Source organism: Humulus lupulus, chromosome 1 (assembly GCF_963169125.1).
Source record: "Humulus lupulus chromosome 1, drHumLupu1.1, whole genome shotgun sequence".
In the NCBI taxonomy this organism is placed as follows: domain Eukaryota; kingdom Viridiplantae; phylum Streptophyta; class Magnoliopsida; order Rosales; family Cannabaceae; genus Humulus; species Humulus lupulus.
This window is the reverse complement of record NC_084793.1, coordinates 301736056-301759341: the sequence shown is the minus strand read 5'-3', so window position 1 is coordinate 301759341 and position 23286 is coordinate 301736056. Positions and strand designations below refer to the sequence as shown.

The following is a 23286-nucleotide window of genomic DNA, read 5'->3' as shown; positions in this document are numbered from 1 at the left end:
GGTTGTCAATAACTACTACCTCAGGGTAATAAGATCGGCAATGATCAACACCGAGTTTAGAATTTTTTTAGCTACTTTTGCTGGCGCTTTTCACGAAAGGCGCCACTAAAAGCACATTTCTGGGCGCGTTCTCAAATTGCGCTAGCAAAGTCGAAACATATGCAATAGTAAAAGTCATTTTTCCTGACGCTTTTGGCGAAATGCATCGCTAAAGGTTTTTTTTTTCCTAGTGCGTTTGTGAATTCATCGACAAAAGTCGAAATATATGCAATAGTAAAAGTCACTTTTCCCGATGCTTTTTGCAAAGTGTACTCGTAAAGAGGTGATGACTTTTGCGGCGTGTTTCAGAAATGTGTAGGTAAAAGTCACTTCTCCTAGCGCGTTACTATAATTCGCCAGCAAAAGTAATGTTTTGTCGGCACAAAAACGTGCTAGCAATTCTTCTGACTTTTGCCAACGTGTTTCATGAAAAGCGCCGGTAAAAGTGACTTTTCCTAGCGCTTTTCCGAAACGCGCTGGTAAAAGTCATATGTCTTTTAGTGATGGTATATTTTTCATATTAATTATATGTTAATTATGAATAATTGTATATATCAATGTTGTGTATGGATTATACAACCTGTGTATTATATATGTCATATTGTCTGACTTACTAACTAAATGTGTTCATATTTAAGTTTTTGACGCATTTAATATGTTTATACGACTCACCAACCCTAGCCTATAGTGACTTTTGTTGTAACTAAATGTCAAACTTTTGTAGTGTTTACTTGATTTTCTAATTGAGAATAACTCTCTTGAAAATAAATTAAGAAAACTATTTTGAATTTTAGCTAAAATTTTATATTTTTATATTCTATTTTTTCTAATCAAAGAGAATTAATAATAATTAAATTTTATTAATTCTAATTCTCTCTGGTCTTTGATAAGAAATATAGATTGTATAATTTATTTACTTTTAGTTTTTCTTGTTATGTCAATAAACAATTTAATGTTGTCTTTTTTTACTTTGAAAAAAAAACTATTGAAACAAATAAATAAGAAAACAAAGAAGTGGGGTTACCAAAGAAGACAGATCCCATAGCCAACTCCGCGTTAGGCAGGGGAACCTTTCATTTTTGGCAACACTACATAATGTCTAGCTCCACCTAATTTATTTAACCATTTATATAAATATATTTGCAAATTTAAGTGTAGTGCCACACAGTGATTCCCTATAGTAGCAATTAATAGATTTTTAGGTAACAAGAGGGCCAAAAGTTAGATCGAAATTGATAGCAATAATATTGCCTAACTTCAGCACAAGGTCGCTAGCCGTCCAAACTAAGCATAACAGATACATAGTTGTATACCAACTTTAACTGTTAACTTAACTTAGAGATATATTAATTAGGTTCTTATTGATAACTTTATCATTAGATATATAACGCGTATGTGTCATTGTAATTAAAACATTCACATACATATAAATAATGCAACATATGGAATATATTAGGGGAAATTTGATAGTGAAATTTTATAATATGCCAACATAAAAATTTCTCCTGTTAATGTGCCCCTATTATATTTTGGACAAAAATACCTCTGGTTTTCAAACATTCTCTCTTTCTCTAATGTCTTTCATTTTCTCACACTCTCACATCCTAATTTTGTAAATTTCGAAAAAATACCAAAATTAAAAAAAAAATCATCTGAAACGAATATTTGAGTGAAAAAATATAAACCTCCAAAGATTTTGATGCAAAATCGATGTAATTTCGATGCAAAATCAATGGTGTTTCGATGTTTTGCAATGAAATCATGAAAATTTGATTTTTGGTCAAAACGATGTTTTTTCGATGCAATTTCATTGCTTTGAACTGAAACTTGACGAAAACTTTGGAGGTTCATATATGTTCACTCAAATGTTCGTTTCTGATTTTTTTTTTTAATTTTGAATTTTTTTCAAGATCTACAAGATTAGAATGAGAGAGAGTGAGAGTGAGAGTGTAAGAGAATGAGAGACAATAAAGAGAGAGAGAGAGAGAGATAGAGAGATAGAGAGAGTTCGGATTGAGAGAGAGAGGGAGTGTTTGAATGTCATTGATATTTTTGTCTAAAAAATTAAAATTGTCATACATTTGGAATAGTAACTTATGTTGGCATTTTAAAAAACTTCACTATATTATAAACATATACCTTGAAATTTAGTGGAACAACATACAATATGTTCCCTTATAGGTTATATAGTTCCACTTCCTAATGCTTTATTTTTCTTTGTTGCATTTGATTGATTACAAAATTAACTAACTTTATAACTTGTATATATAGATATGCCATATTCAATTCGTGTCAATTTATGTACGTACGCATTATAGTTTATTCATTTAGGTATTGTTTGAATTTGATTTTCTCACGTTTGGATTCAAACAATAAATTAAGAATTTTTTTTCTAAAAAAATTAAAACTTAAATGTAATATAATTTTTTTAAATTTACAACAATTATAAATACATACAAAAAAATTATTAAAAATAATCTCTTATCAAATTTATGAAAAATATTTTCTTTCATTATATTTTCACTCATAAAATTTTTCCCCTAAGATTCAAAATCCATACAAAAAGTTAAGCATCGGATTTAACCATGTTACTTTAGTTACATTCTACCGACACATTAATGCATTTTACATATATATTAGTTAATATAATTAGCAACAATTACTTATAATGATAAAAGCAATTAACGTATTGGATATATATAAACAAATGAATAATATACCAATTTGGAATTAGAATTAAGAGTGCTTCTATTTCTTACTCTCTTTTTTTCATATCTTTTTAATTAAACACATCATAAAATTTTAAATTATAAAAATTTCTTTTCATACTTCTCTTAAATTTTCAACAAGTATAAATTCTCCTTTAAAAATAAATATTAAAAAAAAAGAATTTTTTTCACCATCTCTCTGCATTATTATTTATTAATTTTTTTCTAATATATAAATCTAAACTAAGATAATAATAATAATAATAATAATAATAAACATTAATCATAACTAGCTATGTAAAAATGCAATAGCACAAATATTAAAAAATAGTAACTAATCATATCCAAAATATTTATATATATTTTATAGATCAACTAAAAAAACCCTCAAACATTATTATATATATATATATTTCTCTATGTTTAGATAACAGAAGTTCTTGATTTTACTTTTAACATAATATTATAAATACTTAACGGAATATACTTTTAAAAATTATTAAAAATAGATATTTATAAACTATATTAATATAAATTCAAATATTATAAAATATTATTATTATAATAATATTTAATATAAAATTATATATTTTATAAGTATATTAATATAAATTCAAATTTGATAAAATATCATTATTATAATAATATATAATATATAATCTTGATTTTTATTAAAAAAATTATTATTTATATTTATAAAGAAAACTTATTTTTTTATTAATTTATGTAACTTAACTAAATATATATTCATATTAAATAACAATAAACATTATAAATACATTATATATAGGTGTCATGTATATACAAATAGTATGATTGTGTAACTACATAAGAAATTAAAATAACATTTATCTTCTATCAAGAATAAATAAGTTTTTTTCCCAATTATAGTTGTATGATTTGAATAATATAATAAATATTTTATATTAACTAGTGTAGTTTAAGATCTAAAGTGTTATCATATATATATTTTTTTTTTAAAAACCATAAACAATGTTTAGGTTTAATTTTTATTTTAATATGTTTATGTCATTCTTTTATATATATAATATTGTTTATTTATTTAAAATTTATATGACAATCATAAATTTTTTTTATTATTTATATTTATAAAGAAAACTTATTTTTTTTATTAATTAATGTAACTTAACTAAATATATATATTCATATTAAATAACAACAAACATTATAAATACATTATATAAAGGTGTCGTGTGTGTACAAATATTATGTGTAACGCCCTGGCTACCCCAGAACAGTTACGGTAAACGGTGGACCGAAAATTTGACTCGTTACCTGAGTCATTTGGTCAAAAACGTGCTCTAAGTGTAATTAACAGGTTAAGGTACAAAACCAATAAAAAGGAAATGGAGATTTTATTACAAACTGCTCTGCAGAGCTAAACAAAACATTTACAAGTGGTTCTCAGTACAAAATGGCCATTACAGTTTTAAATCTACAATCCCGCCGACCTAAGCGGCAAAAATAGGGTAAACCCCCTAGTTCCTCTGAGAACGCCTTGGCGGTGGTGGTCAAGCGGCCGCATATGTACACAACACCACATCAGCTCCCCACTCAAGGCTAGGTGAGCTTTTCTTTCCCTTTACCTGCACCACATAGCACCCATGAGCCAAAGCCCAGCAAGGAAACACAATACTTTTCATAAACATTATCAAATGATTATCATTATAATCACACTGAGCATAAAGCTTTCAAACAAATGAATAACACATGATTTTAGCGGGAGAGTGGCTGTTAAGTAAGCCACTAGCCTCCAAGCTCTCTTTTCTAGCGGGAGAGTGGCTGCTAGGTAAGCCACCAGCCTCCAAGCTCTGTTTTGTAGCGGAAGAGTGGCTGATGGGTAAGCCACTAGCCTTCAAGCTCTGTTTGTTCATCGACCCTCAGGGTCGGTCAGGGATTAATGCTCCTTGAGTCATTCAATGCTAGTAGTCGATTAGATCTAATCTCTGTTGGCTTGCGTGATTCACGCTAAGGCCGTTCTGACAAGTAAGTCAGCGCTTCCTGACCTGTGTCCAGTAACACTGCCGAGCCTGACAAGTAAGTCACAGCCTCACAGCTGATACTAACACTTTTGTCGATTCTGTATTCAATCCATGTCCATATTCATACAATCAACATGCCTCACAAATATCCATGCATGTCACACTTTGGGTGCAGTTTTCTTACCTTTGATTCGAGCTAGAATGAGCAAAAGAACAACCTTTGAGAACGGTTTAGCTTTTAGTCCTTTAGCGGTTACCTAATCACAACACATTTGGGATTCCATTAATAATCAAGATAATCAAGGGTCTCAAACCATCATCTAACCTCCAAGAGATCAATCCAAACTAATCCAAGTAGCAAGGACACTCCTGAGGCCTAAAACTAGGTTTCCGGGGTCAAAACGAGCAAACGGGGCGAAAACAGGGCAAGGGCTGCGGCCCTAGCACCTTGGGCCGCGGCCCCCAGGGTTCCCAGAGGCTAGGGCCGCGGCGCCCAGCAGGCACAAGGCCTCCACCTGCTTCATCAAAGAAGGGTCGCGGCGCCTCAAGAACAGGGCCGCGGCGCTCCACCCTGGGCCATTCCCAATTGCGTTTCTAACACTCCAAAGCCTCCAAAATCATCCCTAAACATTCCCCAATCATCAAGACAAAGTTCCCAAGCTTCCCCATGCATCAAAACCCTCAAAACCCAAGGCTCGAACGAACCGAAAACTCAACAATTCACAAAATCAACTCAAAGCTTAAAAACTCGGAAAAACTCAAAACTTAAAATTCGATTACCTTCAATTGGGTTGTTTTCCGTCGAATCCTTCGGTTAAGAAGCTTCTAATCTTCCCTAGGATCGCTATGCCTCGATCCTCACTCGATTCCGACTCCTAGAACTCAAGATTTCGTCAAAAAGGCTTAAACGGTAAAACGGACTTTGAAAAGGGAGAACGGAAGGTTTTCTTATCGTATGTTCTATCTGATAAGCTACTTCAACCTTAAGTAACCACAAATAAAACCTAATGCTCGGGGTCCCGAAAACACCCCCGGGGACATTATAGTCAAAACCTCCATAATTTCACCCTGATCTCAAATATTCCCAATTTATCATCAAATGAACATTTCTATTACCCCAAAATTGACCCCATTATGGTAAAACCGCCAATCCACTAAAAATAATCGTCTCATGTTGCTTAGCTCGAATATATCTCCATAATAATATAATCTCATTCACAAATCATATCATGCACCCAAATACACAAATTACCCTCAACGGGCCAAATTATCATCATACCCTTGTAATGAGAAATATGGACTCACATGCATGCATTTCACATCATATCATAATATAATCAACATATACATGCATTTAATCAATTAACAACATATTTAAGCAAGTATGGCCCTCCCGGCCAACTCTTCATGCCGTTAAACACATCGGAGAATTCGGGGTATTACATTATGACTGTGTAACTACATAAGAAATTAGAATAACATTAATCTTCTATCACGAACAAACAAGTTTTTTCCCCAATTATAATTGTATGATTTGAATAATCTAATAAATATTTTATATTAACTAGTATAGTTTCAGATTTAAAGTGTTATCATATATATATATATATTTAAAAACTATAAACAATGTTTAAGTTTAATTTTTATTTTAATGTGTATGCCATTCTTTTATATATATATAATATTTTTTATTTATTTAAAATTATATGACAATCATAAAAATTTAATAAATATATTTAATATTTTTTTTTAAATAAAACTAAATAAATTTACATTGCACCTAGTATATAAAAATATATCAAAAACTAAGATAACTTATGATGTCAATTCTCATTATATATTTTTATAGAGTACTTCTAATGATATATATATATATATATATAATAAGATATAAATATTAACATATAATAAAAATTAATATTACCTTGTGAGAATTAAATTTATTAATAGAATCACAATCTTCTACATTTATATTTTGTTCATTTATAAGAAATATTTTGCACAATTTTGGTCTTCTAAATTAATAATCTATTTTTAAAAAAAGTTTGTACTGTTGAGGTGTGTTAAAAAATAAATTTTATTGTTTAAAATTATTGAATGATATTTATGTTAATTTACACAATGTCATATTTAAAATTAATAAATTAATATAGTTTAACCACAATATATTATTATAATTGTTGTCCATGTTTTCCCCAGAATATGACACATGTACCCTTTGAGAGGAAGGGACACCGTCACCCACCCGAATAACATATTTGGGCAACATATTACAAGGACAGAGAGTGAGAAAGACTCTCAGAATTATTAGATCTTTAGAGAGATGGGAGCACTTCGTCTGGAACCTCTCGGTGCCTACTCCCGATTAGGAATTTCCAAAATTCTACTCCCGTTTAGAGATTTACCTCCATGTATCATTTCAGGGACACGAGGGGATCACAACAAACACACTCATCACATGTGATAGTAGTGGAAGCTCATAGAGCACGTGGCCCCATCCGACCAGCAATACGGATATTGGGGAAAATGTGCAATCTTCCTTGGAACGCATGTATACTGTAAAATCCTTTTTTGGCTAAACTTTAATTTAGACAAAATATTTTAATTATTTAAAGAAAAATCAGTAGCATATCTCCATATTGATTTTCGGTTTTATTGGCAACATTTTCAACTGATTTTGTAATGTGAAAATATCTTTAAGTGTGAATATATTTGTTGCCTTATTTAACTCAAATAATCAATTTTTGGTAAAAATATATTGTGCAAATATCTTGAGATTTTTTTCAGGGATTATATAGGATTATGTCTATTCTGGAAATAAAGAAGGTGTCGAAAATGAACATGGTCAAAAGAAATGACCATGTTCGTTCTGCTAGATAAAACTGATTACGTTGCTGACTCATCAGTTTCCTTTTCTGTCGACGCAGAATCCATCTGGCTGGCTGTTTTCCTAAATCAAAGGAATTCGCAAATTAATTTCAAAGATACCAGAATATGATGGCCTTGGACGATTTCCCTGCCTATAAATACCTTGCCAAGGCCTTTGGAATTTTCACCTCTTCCATTTTGAATATTTGTAAACATTACCTTATTTTGAAGAGTGTCTTTATTTGTAAAGATTAAGTTTGTTCACCTTAATCTTTGTGAGAGTGCTGAGTGTACTTGTGGATATCTATCTAGTCCATTGTAAACAGATAGTATCTATTGTGAACATGTTCACAAGGATTTTCGGGAGAGGATTCTATCTAAGTCTTACTTCGGGAGGAAGTGTGCACTCGCTATTCTTTGAAGGGAGTTCAAGAGAATCAACGTTTCATCAAATCAGATTCGTAGAGAAGAGTACAACAAGATTGCGACAATAGTTTAAGAGGGAGTCTTACATTGTTTAAGTCAATGCTTTTGTACACATTGTTTCTTTACTAATTGGTTTATTCTCTGGGCGTGGCCCCAAGGAGTAGGTTATCCGAAAGGGTTTCTGAACCTTGTAAAAATTCGTTGTGTTATTTAATTTTTGCACTGTCTATTTATTGTGTTCAGTTCTGTTGTGACAAGTTCGGATTCTGTTCCGACAGAACTGCTTTCTGTGTAAACAATTAATTACCATTCCGCATTTTAATTAATTCATGGTTTAATTAATTTGGTAATTACTAAAAACGGATTTTCAATTGGTATCAGAGCAGGTCACTAAACTCTTAGTGCGATCTTGTATTTTTCCGTTTGTTTTGTGCCTTGTGAAATGTCTATCTTTGCAGAAGGTAGATCTATAACTTGCCCTCCATTGTTGAATGATACAAATTATCCATACTGGAAAGTAAGGATGAAAGCTTTTATCAAATCCCTTGATGAAAGGGCTTGGAGATCAATATTATCTGGTTGGACACTACCTATCGAGATAAATTTGAAATCTGGTAAGACACAGGTAAAATCTGAACTTGAATGGTCTAATGAAGAAGATAAATTGTCAATTTATAATAATAAAGCTTTACATGCAATTTTTAATGGTGTTGGTGAGAGTTATATAAAATTGATTTCATCTTGTGAGTCTGCCAAAGATGCTTTCCTTCAAACTCAATTTGAAGGAACCACTGATGTTAAGCGATCTAGGCATGTAATGTTGACCACAAGATTTGAAAACCTTCGCATGTCTGAAAAAGAAACCCTCACTGAGTTTTATGAAGAATTGTCTAACATTGCTAATGAATATTTTGCTTTAGGAGAAAAGTTGTCTGACTCTGTTTTGGTTAGGAAAATTGTTAGATCTCTTCCTGACAGGTTTCAATCCAAGATCACAGCCCATTGAGGAGGTAAAGAACCTTGACACCTTGAAAGTTGAGGAATTGATGGGATCTCTTCGAACTTTTGAACTTAATCAAAAGATCCGCCAAGAGAAACCAATTGCCGTGAAGGAGAAATCGATTGCCTTGAAATCTTCCAATGAGAAAATGGAAAGCTCAGATGAGGAAGATGATGATGAAATGATCTTTTTATCGAAAAAATTTAAGAAGTTTATGAAAAAGATTGTTAACAAGAAAAACATGTCTAAATCCTCCAAAGGTAATAAGTTTTCAAAACCTTTTGAATCTACTAATAAAAAAAGGTATTCAATGCAGGGACTGTGAAGGTTTTGGACATATTCAAGCTGAATTAATGTGCCAATACCTTAAAGAAAAATAAGAAGGTCATGGCAGTCACTTGGAGTGACCAATACTCTGAAAGTAGTGATGAGGAAGAAAAGTCTAATCTTGCCTTAACTTCTGTTTTTTCTTGCTTACCTCCTTCTGTGCAGGTGAATGAGAATCTTGTTTGTTTAAGTAATATTATTTCAACAGATGAGGGTTCCCATGATGATTCAAATGAATATGATTTGGATGAGGATTCTTTGAAAGAATCATACAAAAACATGTATGATCAACGGTTAAAAGTATGTTCAGATAATCGTTTGATGGCAAACAATAACAAAGTTCTCAAGAAGATAAATGAAGAACTTGACTCTCTTGTTAAAAAATATGAAATTGAGATTGTTGCTAAAGATTCTGAAATCAATCGTTTGTCTAATGAAGTTGATAAAATTGTGAAAGGTGTCAAATTGCTTAATCATAGATCTATGGTTTTGGATGATGTTCTGTTTGCAGGTCAAAAAGCTTGTGATTTTTCTAGGTTAGGATCGAATGGATCTAAACCTAAAGGAAAAACAATTTATATTTCTGGAAATCTTCCTATTGTTTCGACAACTGACTCTTCTGCAGGAACAACTCAAACTCATGTGACATCATCTTTTCAATCTGTCACATCACATGAGAAACAGACCAGAAATTTTGAGAATAAAAAAACTCGTCATTTTATTCCAATTTGCAATTTCTGTGGAGTGAAATGTCATTTTCGACCTAAATGTTTTACCTTGATGAATTTTCTTCACAAAAATTACTTTAATAATCATGGTAATTTGAGACAAATGCCCATGAAGAAAAGGTCTCCACCTAAGAAAGTTTGGGTGAAGAAAAATAAATTCAAATGTCTTGCTGCCTTTACTTGTCTTAGAACATGTGCTTCTAACTCTTGGTTTTTTGATAGTGGTTGTTCAAGGCATATGAAAGGTAACAAAAGCATACTCACTGACTTCAAGCCTTTGAAAAATGGGGAAGTCACATTTGGAGATGGTAAGTCTTGTAAGGTACTTGGTAGTGGCACTCTAAATTCTGAAGGACTACCAAAGTTGCAAAATGTTCTTTTGTTTGATGGACTTAATACTAATCTAATTAGTATAAGTCAAATTTGTGACCAAGACTTGTCTGTAAATTTTTCTCTTGATAATTTTTTTGTGCTTGACCAAGATGGAAATTGTGTTTTGAAGGGTTATAAATTTGTTGATAATTGTTACACATTATCTCAATCATACAATTACAATGAGTGATACTAATTTGTGTCATGAAAAACATGATCGTGTGGATTGTGAAAATTTGAGAAAAATTGGAAGTATGAGTCATGTTCATGATTTACCGATTTTAAGTAAATATTCTTTTGGTAAATGTGAACCAAGTCGATTGGGAAAACATTTGAAAATTTCTCATGAAAAATGTTTTTGTGTTGATGATGTGTCTCGACACACTGAGCATCTTGTTGAAAATAAAACTTTGGTCTTAGAATATATTGAGTGTGACAAACAAATTGCACATATTTTTACAAAAGCCCTTGATACGGTCAGGTTTTATTCCCTAAGGAAATCCTTGGGGGTTTGTACTAATTAAATATTGTTTGTGGTGCCATATCCCAATGCTAGAAAGAGTTGCTTGATGTTTTCTTGTTCTTGTCCAAATAGAAAGTCTCAAACATTATGACAAAATGCATTTTTACTAGTTAGAATTTATAGTTAATTTATATCATGCACATTTTTTTAAAATAAAAAATCAAAATAAATAGTCCTTCCAATTAATATTCTTCCAAATTAATCTGTGTTTGTAGTGTATGAGCATTTGATCCTTGAAAGTATTTTCAGGCTCCATCTTAGAATAGAGCTACCTACATTGTTGTGTTAAATGCTATCTTTGAGTAAGTTGGAACTATGTAACTAAAAATTATGTAGAAGATACTCTACCACTGATAAATGCAGCCTTCAGTATAGTGTGAAAGCGTCTAATTTGGGTACTCTTTGAAAAAAAGGCTAAAAATTGCCACATAGGGCAATGACCCTGAAAAAGGCTAAAATTGTCATACAGGGCAATGATCTCTGCTTTCACAATCACACACAAATGCTTAAGATATACTGTTGGAAAAATTTGTAAGTCTCATACACACTTATTAATTTGGATAAAATATTTTTTGTGTCAGGAGTACATATTTTGTGATTTTTAAAAAAAAAATAAAAGCATGATTTATATTAAATATATTTTCTAACTTTATAGTAAAAATATGTTAAGAATTAATGTTTGTTACTTTCTCCAAGGACAAGGCACGAAGACATTGGGCACAATCAAAATAGGATATTTTTGGTACTTTTGTTTATATATTATATTATATACAAAAAAAAAACAAAAAAAGAATCAAAAAAAAAAAGAGGGGGACTTGACCGTGGCTATCAAGAAAGGGAAACTGTGATAATATGTTGTTTTTTATTTTGTCACTTATTATATTTTTTGACATCAAAAGTTTCTATTTTTGGTTTATTTTCCCTGACTGTGCAAAGTTTTTTTTTCTTTGGGATATCAATTCATTAATTTGGTCTTGAAAAGGAATAAAATCAAATCCCTGAGTGTCATTTTCTTCTCTTTATAATCGGTAAAAAAGAGACTCATTTGCTCATTCTTTCAAAAATAAAAAATAAATAAATAAAAATTTGTTTTTGTTTGTTGCAACTATGGTGAAAACTTGAGGCAGTGGAGTGCATGCATTTCCCATTGGTAACAACCGCCTCAGTCACACAAAGAAGGCTTGAAAAATTGTGTTGTCATTGTCTTTTAGTTTTTTTTGATAGACAAAGAGGGGGAGTAGTAGTTTGACTCTTTGGATTGTGTTTTGTGTTGGTTTTACTCCGTTGGTTTATTGATAGACAACAAGGGGGAGTAAAAGGTTCATTTTGATCGGTTTATCTTGTTTTATGTTTTGATCCTTGTTACATTTGAATTGCTTTTCGTAGGGGGAGTCATGCTATAATTTTTTGATCCTTGTTAATTTGTGATAATTTTCGCAGGGGGAGCAATCCATTGCTATTTTGCTATTTGCTCTAACTTGTCTTGTCTTGCAGGATCTTTTCAAAATAAACCTTAAAATATTCTTGTCTGTCAAGTTGTCAAAGGAGGAGATTGTAAAATCATTTTTTGGCTAAACTTTAATTTAGACAAAATATTTTAATTTTTTAAAGAAAAATCAGTAGCATATCTCCATATTGATTTTCGGTTTTATTGGCAATATTTTCAGCTGGTTTTGTAATGTGAAAATATCTTTAAGTGTGAATATATTTGTTGCCTTATTTATCTCAAATAATCAATTTTTGGTAAAAATATATTGTGCAAATATCTTGAGATTATTTTCGGGGATTATATGGGATTATGTCTATTCTGGAAATAAAGAAGGTGTCGAAAATGAACATGGTCAAAAGAAATGACCATGTTCGTTCTGCCAGATAAAACTGATTACGTTGCTGACTCATCAGTTTCCTTTTCTGTCGACACAGAATCCATCTGGCTGGCTGTTTTCCTAAATCAAAGGAATTCGCAAATTGATTTCAAAGATACCAGAATATGATGGCCTTGGACGATTTCCCTTCCTATAAATACCTTGCCAAGGCCTTTGGAATTTTCACCTCTTCCATTTTGAATATTTGTAAACATTACCTTATTTTGAAGAGTGTCTTTATTTGTAAAGATTAAGTTTGTTCACCTTAATCTTTGTGAGAGTGCTGAGTGTACTTGTGGATATCTATCTAGTCCATTGTAAACAGATAGTATCTATTGTGAACGTGTTCACAAGGATTTTCGGGAGAGGATTCTAAGTCTCACTTCGGGAGGAAGTGTGCACTCGCTATTCTTTGAAGGGAGTTCAAGAGAATCAACGTTTCATCAAATCAGATTCGTAGAGAAGAGTACAACAAGATTGCGACAATAGTTTAAGAGGGAGTCTTACATTGTTTAAGTCAATGCTTTTGTACACATTGTTTCTTTACTAATTGGTTTATTCTCTGGACGTAGCCCCAAGGAGTAGGTTATCCGAAAGGGTTTCTGAACCTTGTAAAAATTCGCTGTGTTCTTTAATTTTTGCACTATCTATTTATTGTGTTCAGTTCTTTCGTGACAAGTTCGGATTCTGTTCCGACAGAACTGCTTTCTGTGTAAACAATTAATTACCATTCCGCATTTTAATTAATTCATAGTTTAATTAATTTGGTAATTACTAAAAACGGAATTTCATATACCCACCACTTGACAACTAGATGCACGTTCCCAATGCACTACCCACTCGGGAAGAATCCCCAAAGGGTCGCAAGAGGCTATGATGGACCCGAGGGACACACAGATGGCTTAGCTATTGCACGTCAAGTTCTCTCCAAAGGAGTCCCCATCCTTATATTTTCTTATTGTAAAACCTTTGTTAACTCCAATGATCAGGGGATTAGCATTCATAATGTAATCTAGCTTTAGTTAACAGGCTCATAATCCTTTAGCCCTTTAGCCGTCTATAAATTAAAGGGTTGAGGGTCTCACTTTTAAAATGATAGTTTTTTGGGGATCAGTGCATACTCATACGCTGCCTCTATATTTCTAAAGGACTTGAGCTTTATAAGTTTTTTGGGATGTACGGTGAAATCTTAATCACCCGAACCACTTAAAAATCTCAGCTTCTCATTTTACATTCCATCATTTCTTTTTATAGTTGATTGTGAGTCAACAATAATGATAAAGTTTGTTATAATTAAAAATATTTAATCATCACAACATTTTTTTATAACTAATTATTTTTAATCTTTTAATAATAGTATATTTATGATGATTTATTTTTAGTTATATTTTTTAGGCATAAAAATTTATTGTGATTAAAAATAAGATTTTTTTTATACGAATTTCCAAGCACGATTATTTGAAAAGAAAAAAGAAATGATCATAATTATAATAGATTCACGATGACATCAAGAAAGAGTGACTGTTTTCTTATATATTATGGTATAAAATTATTATTGTACGGACTTAGAATAGTCACGATTCACCTACGCTCCCAAATTATATTAATTTGTTATATTAATATTAAATCAACAATCTCATACTCTAGTTTTATTATATGTGATTGTAATACATTGGTATTAATTTTTTTTACATAAAAAAAAGAATTATAATCATCAATAATGTGTCACTTGATAAAATATTCAAATATCGGTTAAAAAAAAAAATCGATCGATTCACTGTATGGCATAGATATCATGTGATCAAGCCATGTGGTAACTTGTGATTATCTACCAAATAAAGTGGTGCTTTTGCGTTGATGGACCATTCTATTAATTGGTTTCTGAGTACTAAATATAGCTTTCGTTTTTTTGCATAATAATTATTAAATTATTTCAGTTTTTCTTTGCTACCAATTATAAAGGTTCTGTGTCACTAGATCAAGTTGTTTAAGTGTGTGAATGAGTATGAGAGCACTCTCAATGGATGAGATAAAATATCTCATTCTTTATAATATAGAGAAAAAAATAGTTAAATAGTCTTCTAATGGGTGATGTAAACTTGTATTTTTTTATCTAAATGAATAGTATTTCTCTATATGTAGTGAAACACTATTCATCAAGCTATAAATATTTTATTATTTTTTTTATAAACTTTTGTATATATATGAGTGTGATATTATTATATTTGATTATTTTATTTGTTAAAATGAATAAAATATTTTTTTAAATATAATATTTATAAATGATGTAGAGAAAAAATAAAGAAGGTGATGTATAGTATAATGTAAAAATTTGAGGTAGATTATAAAAAAAAAAATGTTTTGGTGATGTATTTTGTAATACATTCTCTCTATAATATTTAGCTAAAACTCACAAAAATATATTTCATCAGCTCATTTATACATATATTTATAATAGCTATGCACAAACTCCAATTAATCAATATCTACATTTACATAGCATTTACATATTATTTATATAATATTTTAATATTATTTTTTTATAAGCTTTCTCTCTCCCATTTAGTATATATTTATTATTTCTTTTTTCTTTTTTAATTATTTTATTTTACTTTAATTAATAAAATATGTTTAAAGATATAATATTTAAATGATGTAGAAAAATATGTAGAGAAATTAATGTATGGTATAATGTAAAACTTAGAGGTAAAATAGAAAAATGTGTGTTTTGATAAGATATTTTAAATAATGGAGTAGAACATCCATTGGGAGTGCTCTGAGAAAGAGAAAAATTCAAATCTCAATTATATAAAATAATAATAATAATAATAAATAGTTCTGATTTTATTAATTAATAGTTCAAAATAAGGAGATTTTATTGGCATCTATGCTTAATTTTTTGAAATTACATCCCACACAAAAAAAAAAATTTGAAATCACAACCACTTGGGACAATAATTTCCATGTATATTTATATAATAATATCCCCTTATTCTTGTAAAATAATTTTCAGTAAGGACGATGTACGGTCAATTTTGTAGGGCCTTTAGGAAATTGCCATGCACTTTCCGATAATAATTATTCCAAGAAAAAAAAAAGAAAAAGTACACCATAAACTACTTTATCATCAAAACCATAGGTAGCCAAATAATAACCAATTTCATTATTATCTTTTTAAATGAATAAGCAATTTCATTGAAAGTCCCCATTTCTTAACTTAGCTTTATTCTCTCAATATAATATGATATGTAACATTAAAGCCATCTTATATTTTTTGTATATATAGGTGTATATATTCATATATATATATATATATATATATATATCTCCCTTAACTCTCTCTAGTATGTAAAAACTCTATCATCATATATAGTTCCTAACAATATTCTTTCCTCCTATAATGACTACAACCACCAAAAACTTAGTTTCCAAATCCAAAAGATGGTTTGAAAACAAGGGTCTTAATAAGCTAAGCTTCAACCGTAGCAGCAGCAGCAGCAGTAATCGCCGATCAATAACGACAAAGTCTTGCTCGTCGTCTTCTTCATCATCAATAACATCATCATCTTCTCCAACTCTCTGTTCGCCTATCACGTGCCCGGCACGTGATCATGACACACGGCCAAAGACAATAAGATCGTCGTCATTGTTAGGCAACAAAGAAGAAGAGCTCCGACTAGTTTTTGGTCATTTTGACAGTAACGGGGACGGTAAAATAAGTGCTCTCGAGCTGAGATCGTATTTTGGGTCGATAGGTGAGTACATGTCTCACGAGGAGTCTCGAGCTGTGATCAAAGATTTTGATACGGACGGTGATGATTTGATCGACTTTCAAGACTTCCTAAAGATGATCAAGAGAGATGGTAGCGATGATCATCATCATGGTCGTGGTGGTGATGACCATGGTGATCTGAAAAATGCTTTTGAGATGTTTGAATTGGAAAAAGGTTGTATTACTCCTAAGAGCTTGCAGAGAATGTTTGCTCGTCTGGGCGATCACTCCAAGTCCTTCGACGATTGCGCGGCCATGATTCGAGTCTTCGACACTGATGGAAACGGTGTCCTTGATTTCAATGAGTTTCACCGAATGATGACCTAATTAATAATAATAATATCATTATTAAGATAATTAATTATCGTTCGAATATGTATAATTTTGTGATGAGTTGTGTGTGTACTTCTTATATTGGTTTTTTTCTTAAGAAAACGCAGAATCATTTGAATCTTAGATCACATAATTCCACGCACACTTAAGATACAACCACTGGCCGAGTCTTCCATTATGTACCACTAAATATTACCATGACGTAAATACCTGCATATTCAATGATAAATGAACTCCTTAAATTCAAAAGAACAGCTAGCTAGTCGCCAAATATATTGTGTATATATACGTATACCATACGTAAATAGGTTATAAAAATACACTTTTATGCCTTTCTCGTGAAGTTTGTTACATAATAAAGCATTGCTTGAGCTTTGAGTTTGGCCTTTCTTGTAGACTTTGTGACTCATATATCCATTTTCCTTTTTCTCTTAACAAGGACTTGTATTTATATATATATATATAGTCAATCTTTTATATGCTATATCCACACAATATGTTATTGATAAGCTTTAATTTTTTGGCTAATTATAGAAGAAATTAAGCTAGGGCCGATTAATTGTTGAAGATTGTAAGACATATAAATATATATTAATAAATAGAGACAAACAAATCGATATGAACAAGAAAAATAAGAGTACATAGATTTATGTGAAAATCTCTTTTTGGAAAAAAAAAATCACAGTAGGAGAAAATAATTTATGCTATTTTGGATCTATGTATTTTAGCTTAATTTTACAATGGACCTTTTATTTTAAAAAATATATTTGTGGACGCTATATTTTGTCAATTATCTATCAATAAAATCTCATATCAAAAATATTTTGACAGAAGTTAAATTTAAAGTATCATTTTTAACCTTTTGAATTTAACAAAATACAAGATTTAAAAATATATTTTTTTCAAATAGGAAATCTTTAGTGAAATTAACCATATAAACCCTAAGAGAAAATCCACAGTAAAAAAACAACAGTACAAATAATATGATAGAATAGTACATGATCACGTTATCATACAATAAAAATCCAATAAAGTAATAAATAAGTACGATCACCACAGTAGTCCAAATTAAAACTTTGATAATTTTATTTTACAATAAAAATATGGCAAAGCTAGCTTTTCTCGGTTGTGAGAAATAAAATTTGTGTCACAATCAATCTTAACAATCTAGATTCTGATCGAAGAGCGTTTAGACTAATTTACTGGTATCTATAGTTTTGTTTGAAATGTGGCCCCGTGATGCCATTTGTAACGCGCTAGCTTAAAGCTTAAGCAATGTTTGTAATATATAATGAGGACTTTTGATGACAAAAGTAAGAAAAAACATACATCTATATTAATATTGATCAAGCTACTTATATATGTTTGACTAAATGACTGTCTTATATATATATTCATAATATAAATATAAATAAATATATATATTATATCTTAAACTACGAGCTTTGAAATTTTTTACGATATATCGCCAAGTGTATGGTGAACTTTAAACATGTGTGCCTACGAAAACCTGTGAACTTTAAAAACGTGTGTAAGGACCAATATTTTGTGCATGACAAATTAGGTTCAGTTGCGTCTGGAATGGACTTTTGTTATGTCTGGAGTATATTTGTTTTTAGTTAGAGTCCACGTCAGCATGTGTGTAAAGCAAGACTGTTAGTGAGTTACAGCTGTTAGTTAGTTTGGGATTATACCTAATTGTAGCCAAGGTTATATAAGGGGCTGGGCAATTAGTTATAACTAACTCTCTTTGTTCGAAAGCTTTGATTGGGGTTTTTGCTCTGCTTTTCTTTCTTCTTCTTTCATTGATTTTTTGCAGGTGTTTTCAAGAAACTCCATTGAAGATAGCTGGAGGTTTCTGTGCAAGCTCCTGGATCAAGCCGTAATTGCTGAAGGAGTTCAGCTGTGTCTTGAAGGTGTAGATCCGAAGGTTTTTGGATTTGAGAAATTGTTGAAGGGAGTTCAACATTGTAGCAATGGGATCTTGCAATTAATAACCAAGGGATTTGGTTGATTAGGGCAATAGCTTCATTGTATATTGAGATAGTTTGTGTTGATTTTACCTATTGAGTCTTGAACTGGTTTATGTAAAATTACTTCTGAATATAGTGAAAGTTCTTACCCTGGTTCAGGGAACCCAAGCACTAGTCGGCTGAAATGTGTTTTCAGTGCAGATGAAGCTTGTAATTCTTGTGTGTTAACTCTTATAACTGTTCTGTTAATATACAAGCATAAATCAAGATAAAGATTGTAAATCTGGAAAGATAGGCTAAAACTTAGGTTTTTCATTTGGTATCAGAGCCAGGTCGCTCTAATTTTTTTTCGATCCTTCTATCTTTTCTGTACTGAGATTGATTTTTGATTTGTTTTCGTGTAACTCGCAATTTTTTTCTAGGTTCTCCAGTTGACACTGACCCCCTCTGAGTTCCGACTCTGGGAACATATTGTATCTTGTTTTTTTTTTATCAATTGTGTGTACAGAATGGAGATGTTCAGAGAAGGAGGTTCTACATCTCGACCCCCAATGCTTGAAGGGGCAAATTATCCTTACTGGAAGACCAAAATGTGTGCATTCTTGAGAGCTGTAGATGAACGAGTGTGGATGGCTGTTGAAGATGGATGGAAGTGTCCAACAGTTGTTGAAGATGAGGTTGTTAAGCCTAAGCAAATGAGTCTGTGGACTGCAGAAGAGATGGAAATGGCCAATTTTAATTCAAAGGCTATGCATGCTCTTTTCAATGCAGTTTCTACAAATCAGCTGAAAGTCATAGCAAATTGCGAAATTTCCAAAGAAGCTTGGGAAAAACTGAGAATAAAGAATGAAGGAACTGATGCTGTAAAGAAATCCAGACTAAGGACTTTGGCAAAATCATTTGAAAATCTGTCTATGGAAGAAGAAGAAACTGTAGCGGAGTTCCATGCCAAATTGTGCGATATCTCGAATGAATCGTATGCACTTGGAAAGACTTATTCGAATGCAAAACTGGTTCGCAAGGTTCTTGGTGTTCTGCCTCGGAAGTTCATGTCAAAGGTTACCTCTATCGAAGAAATGAGAAATGTCGAGGAACTTGATCTTGATGAGTTAATTGGGTCCTTGCAGAACTATGAACTGAGTCTCACACACGATGGAAGAAAGGCAAGAAGCAGAAAGATCCTGAAAAGGAAAAAGCTGATAATAGTCTTGCATTTGTGCATAAAGAGGAAAAGAAGTTGATCTCAGGTGCATCTGAGGGGTTCACTGATGAAACTTTAGCGCTGCTGACCCAGAATTATGCTAAGTACTTGAAGAAGAATTACAAGAAAAACTTTCCAGGAGGAAAAGAGAATGGTCTCAGAAGAAACTTTGGTGGAAACAATAAGCAAACTCAGCAATTTGGCGACAAGAAAAACAGGGGGATAAGGTGTCGAGAATGTGACGGATTTGGACATATTCAAGCTGAGTGTGCCAACACTCTTAAGAAAAAGAAAGCCTTGGAAGCTGCATGGAGTGATAGTGATGAAGAGAAGAGCTCCACCTCAAGTGACAAGTCTGATGAAGAGAAACAGGTGGTGGCTTTTGTGGCAAAGAGTCATCAATCAATGTGTTCAGAGGAAGACGAAAACTCAAGCTCAACAGATGAGGACAGCGATGGGAGACAGCATGCATATGAGGAAATGTTCGCTCAATGGGAGTATATGGCTAAAAAAATCAAAGGTCTCACTAGTGCCAAACAACAACTTGAATCTAAGAAGGATGAGTTGGAGGACACTGTTAAGAAGCTCACAAAACAGCTTGATGGGAAGGACAGTCAGATTTACAAACTGACTGCAGAGTTAATAAGGGCTAAACAATCTCTTGAGTTTATCCCTCCAGGAACTGCTGCAATTAACCACACCTTGCAGTTACAAAAACCTTATGGAGATCGAACATCCATTGGGTACAAAATGCTTTACAAGAAAGGGGAGAATTTAGGAATTAAAGATCCCTCTTCGTCCAAGAACAAGGAAGATAAGACCCCTGATGACTCAGTGCACAATACTTTTAGTTCTGGTTTCCCAGATTCCACTAAACGAATCAGTGTCTCATCTAGACCCACCAAGTTGATTTTCGAAGGAAGGAAGCCTATCCTGGATGGTCAGATTCAACAAGAAAGATTTGTTCCTGTTTGTCATTTTTGTAACAAAAGAGGACATATTAGACCCAGATGCTACAAGTTGCAGGCATATTTGAAAGCTATGATCGATCGTCCGAATAGCTTTCCGCAATTGAATCGATTTACAGGAAGGTTGTCATCTAGTGAGTGGAGACCTAAGTCTGATCTTAACAAGAGTGTTGCATTAGTTTCCCACACCTCTCTTTCAGCTTTTCAAGAAGACCAATGGTACTTCGACAGTGGATGTTCTCGCCATATGACCGGCAACAGAAATGTGTTGGTAAACTATAAAGAAGGAAAGGAGGGAGCTGTGACTTTTGGTGATGGGAACAAGGGTCAGATATTTGGAAAAGGTGATCTGGTGCTAAACAGAGTCGCTCCATTGACTGAGGTGCTGTACGTCAAAGGGCTGAAGGCAAATCTTATTAGCATCAGCCAACTCTGTGACAATGACTTCACTGTAAGTTTCTCTAAAACTCACTGTTTTGTTGTGACTAATGGGTGCTCAGTCTTGACAGGTAATAGAACCAGTGACAACTGCTATGCACTCAGCAATCAAGTCGTATGCAACAGATCTTTTCTTGATAAGCCTGACCTGTGGCACTATAGACTGGGGCACTTGAATTTTAGAGACTTGAAGCAAATTGTGAAATTACAAGCTGTTCGAGGGATCCCAGAGATGAAAGTCACCAGAGATAGGCTATGTGGACCTTGCCAACTGGGAAAACAGATAAAAGCATCACATCCTCCTGTAAAAATGCTTCTCACCTCTCGTGTGCTGGAGTTGATTCATGTGGATTTAATGGGACCCATGCAGAATGAAAGTCTAAGTGGTAAACGGTTTGTCATGGTTCTTGTTGATGATTACTCTAGGTATACTTGGGTAGATTTCCTCAAAGAAAAGTCAGACACTTTTGGTCTTTTTTCAGCCTTGGTTCCCAGACTCCAGAATGAAAAGGAATCTAAAATTGGGAAAGTCTATCGACTTCGAAGTGGCCATGGAAAGAAGTTTGAAAACACTGTGTTCTCCGATTTCTGCGATCAGTTAGGAATAAAACATGAGTTTTCAGCTCCAAAAACCCCTCAACAGAATGGGGTTCTTGAGAGGAAGAACAGGACCTTACAGGAAATGGCTCGGGTAATGATGCAGGCTAAGGACATTTCTAAGCGTTTTTGGGCTGAAGCAATTAATACAGCCTGTTATATCTGCAATCGGGTCCATCTGAGAACTGGCACGACACAGACTGCCTATGAGCTTTGGAAAGGAAGGAATCCTAATGTCAGTCATATGCACATTTTTGGGTGTGTGTGCTATGTCCTAAATGATCGAGAACATTTAGGAAAATTTGATCCAAGGAGTGATGAAGGAGTATTTCTTGGGTATTCGCTTAACAGTCGTGCCTATCGTGTGTTCAACAAAAGAACTCATTCAGTGGTTGAGTCCATCAATGTGCGATTTGATGACTTGGAAAATTCTGAAGAACCATTGGCAGATGATGACACTCCAGTCTTGACTACACATGTTCCAGTCACAGCTAGCCAAACTCAAATGGTTCCTGATCCTCCATCTGGCTCCATTCATACCGAACCAACTGCATCAGAGGTACACGAAGCTGGTCCTAGCGGCTCACAGTGTGATGAGGAAGCTACCAGTGTTCTGCAAAAGGAATCTCAACATGCAAAACTGTATAAAAATGGACCCCCTTCCTGGATTCAGAAGGCTCATCCCCCTGATATTGTTATTGGAAATCCAAATGCTACCATGGTCACCAGAAGAAAATTACAAAATCTGATTGCTTTCGCCTGTTACTTATCTCAGATTGAACCAAAAAGTGCCAAGGATGCTCTTTCAGATGAGTTCTAGCTTGCTGGCATGCAAGATGAACTGTTCCAATTCAAACGAAATGATGTGTGGACCCTAGTTCCCTTACCTGAAGGAGCTAATGTTGTTGGAACTAAATGGATTTTCAAGAACAAATCAGATGAGTTTGGCACTGTCATAAGAAATAAGGCAAGGTTAGTTGCACAAGGCTACAATCAGGTGGAAGGAGTGGATTTTGAAGAAACCTTTGCCCCGGTTGCACGGTTGGAATCTATTCGGTTACTTCTTGCAATTGCATGCCATTTGAGGATCAAATTACATCAAATTGATGTAAATAGTGTGTTTCTGAATGGTATTCTCCAAGAGG

The 23286-nt window shown here is 32.7% G+C and overlaps 2 protein-coding genes across 2 annotated transcripts; both read left to right on the top strand.

Annotated features, from left to right (window-relative positions):
* Window positions 1–16155: 16155 nt before the first annotated feature.
* On the top strand, window positions 16156–17342 carry LOC133812568 (probable calcium-binding protein CML41). The gene has a single exon (XM_062246338.1). It carries the CDS (start codon window positions 16260–16262, stop codon window positions 16956–16958), a length of 699 nt encoding a protein of 232 aa, XP_062102322.1. The 5' UTR covers window positions 16156–16259; the 3' UTR covers window positions 16959–17342.
* A 926-nt stretch (window positions 17343–18268) lies between these two features.
* Window positions 18269–22961, top strand: LOC133780190 (uncharacterized). The gene is made up of 5 exons (XM_062220060.1): window positions 18269–18277; window positions 18784–18934; window positions 19097–19181; window positions 19446–19995; window positions 20097–22961. Exons 1-5 carry the CDS (start codon window positions 18269–18271, stop codon window positions 22959–22961), a joined length of 3660 nt encoding a protein of 1219 aa, XP_062076044.1.
* The last annotated feature ends 325 nt before the right edge of the window (window positions 22962–23286 follow it).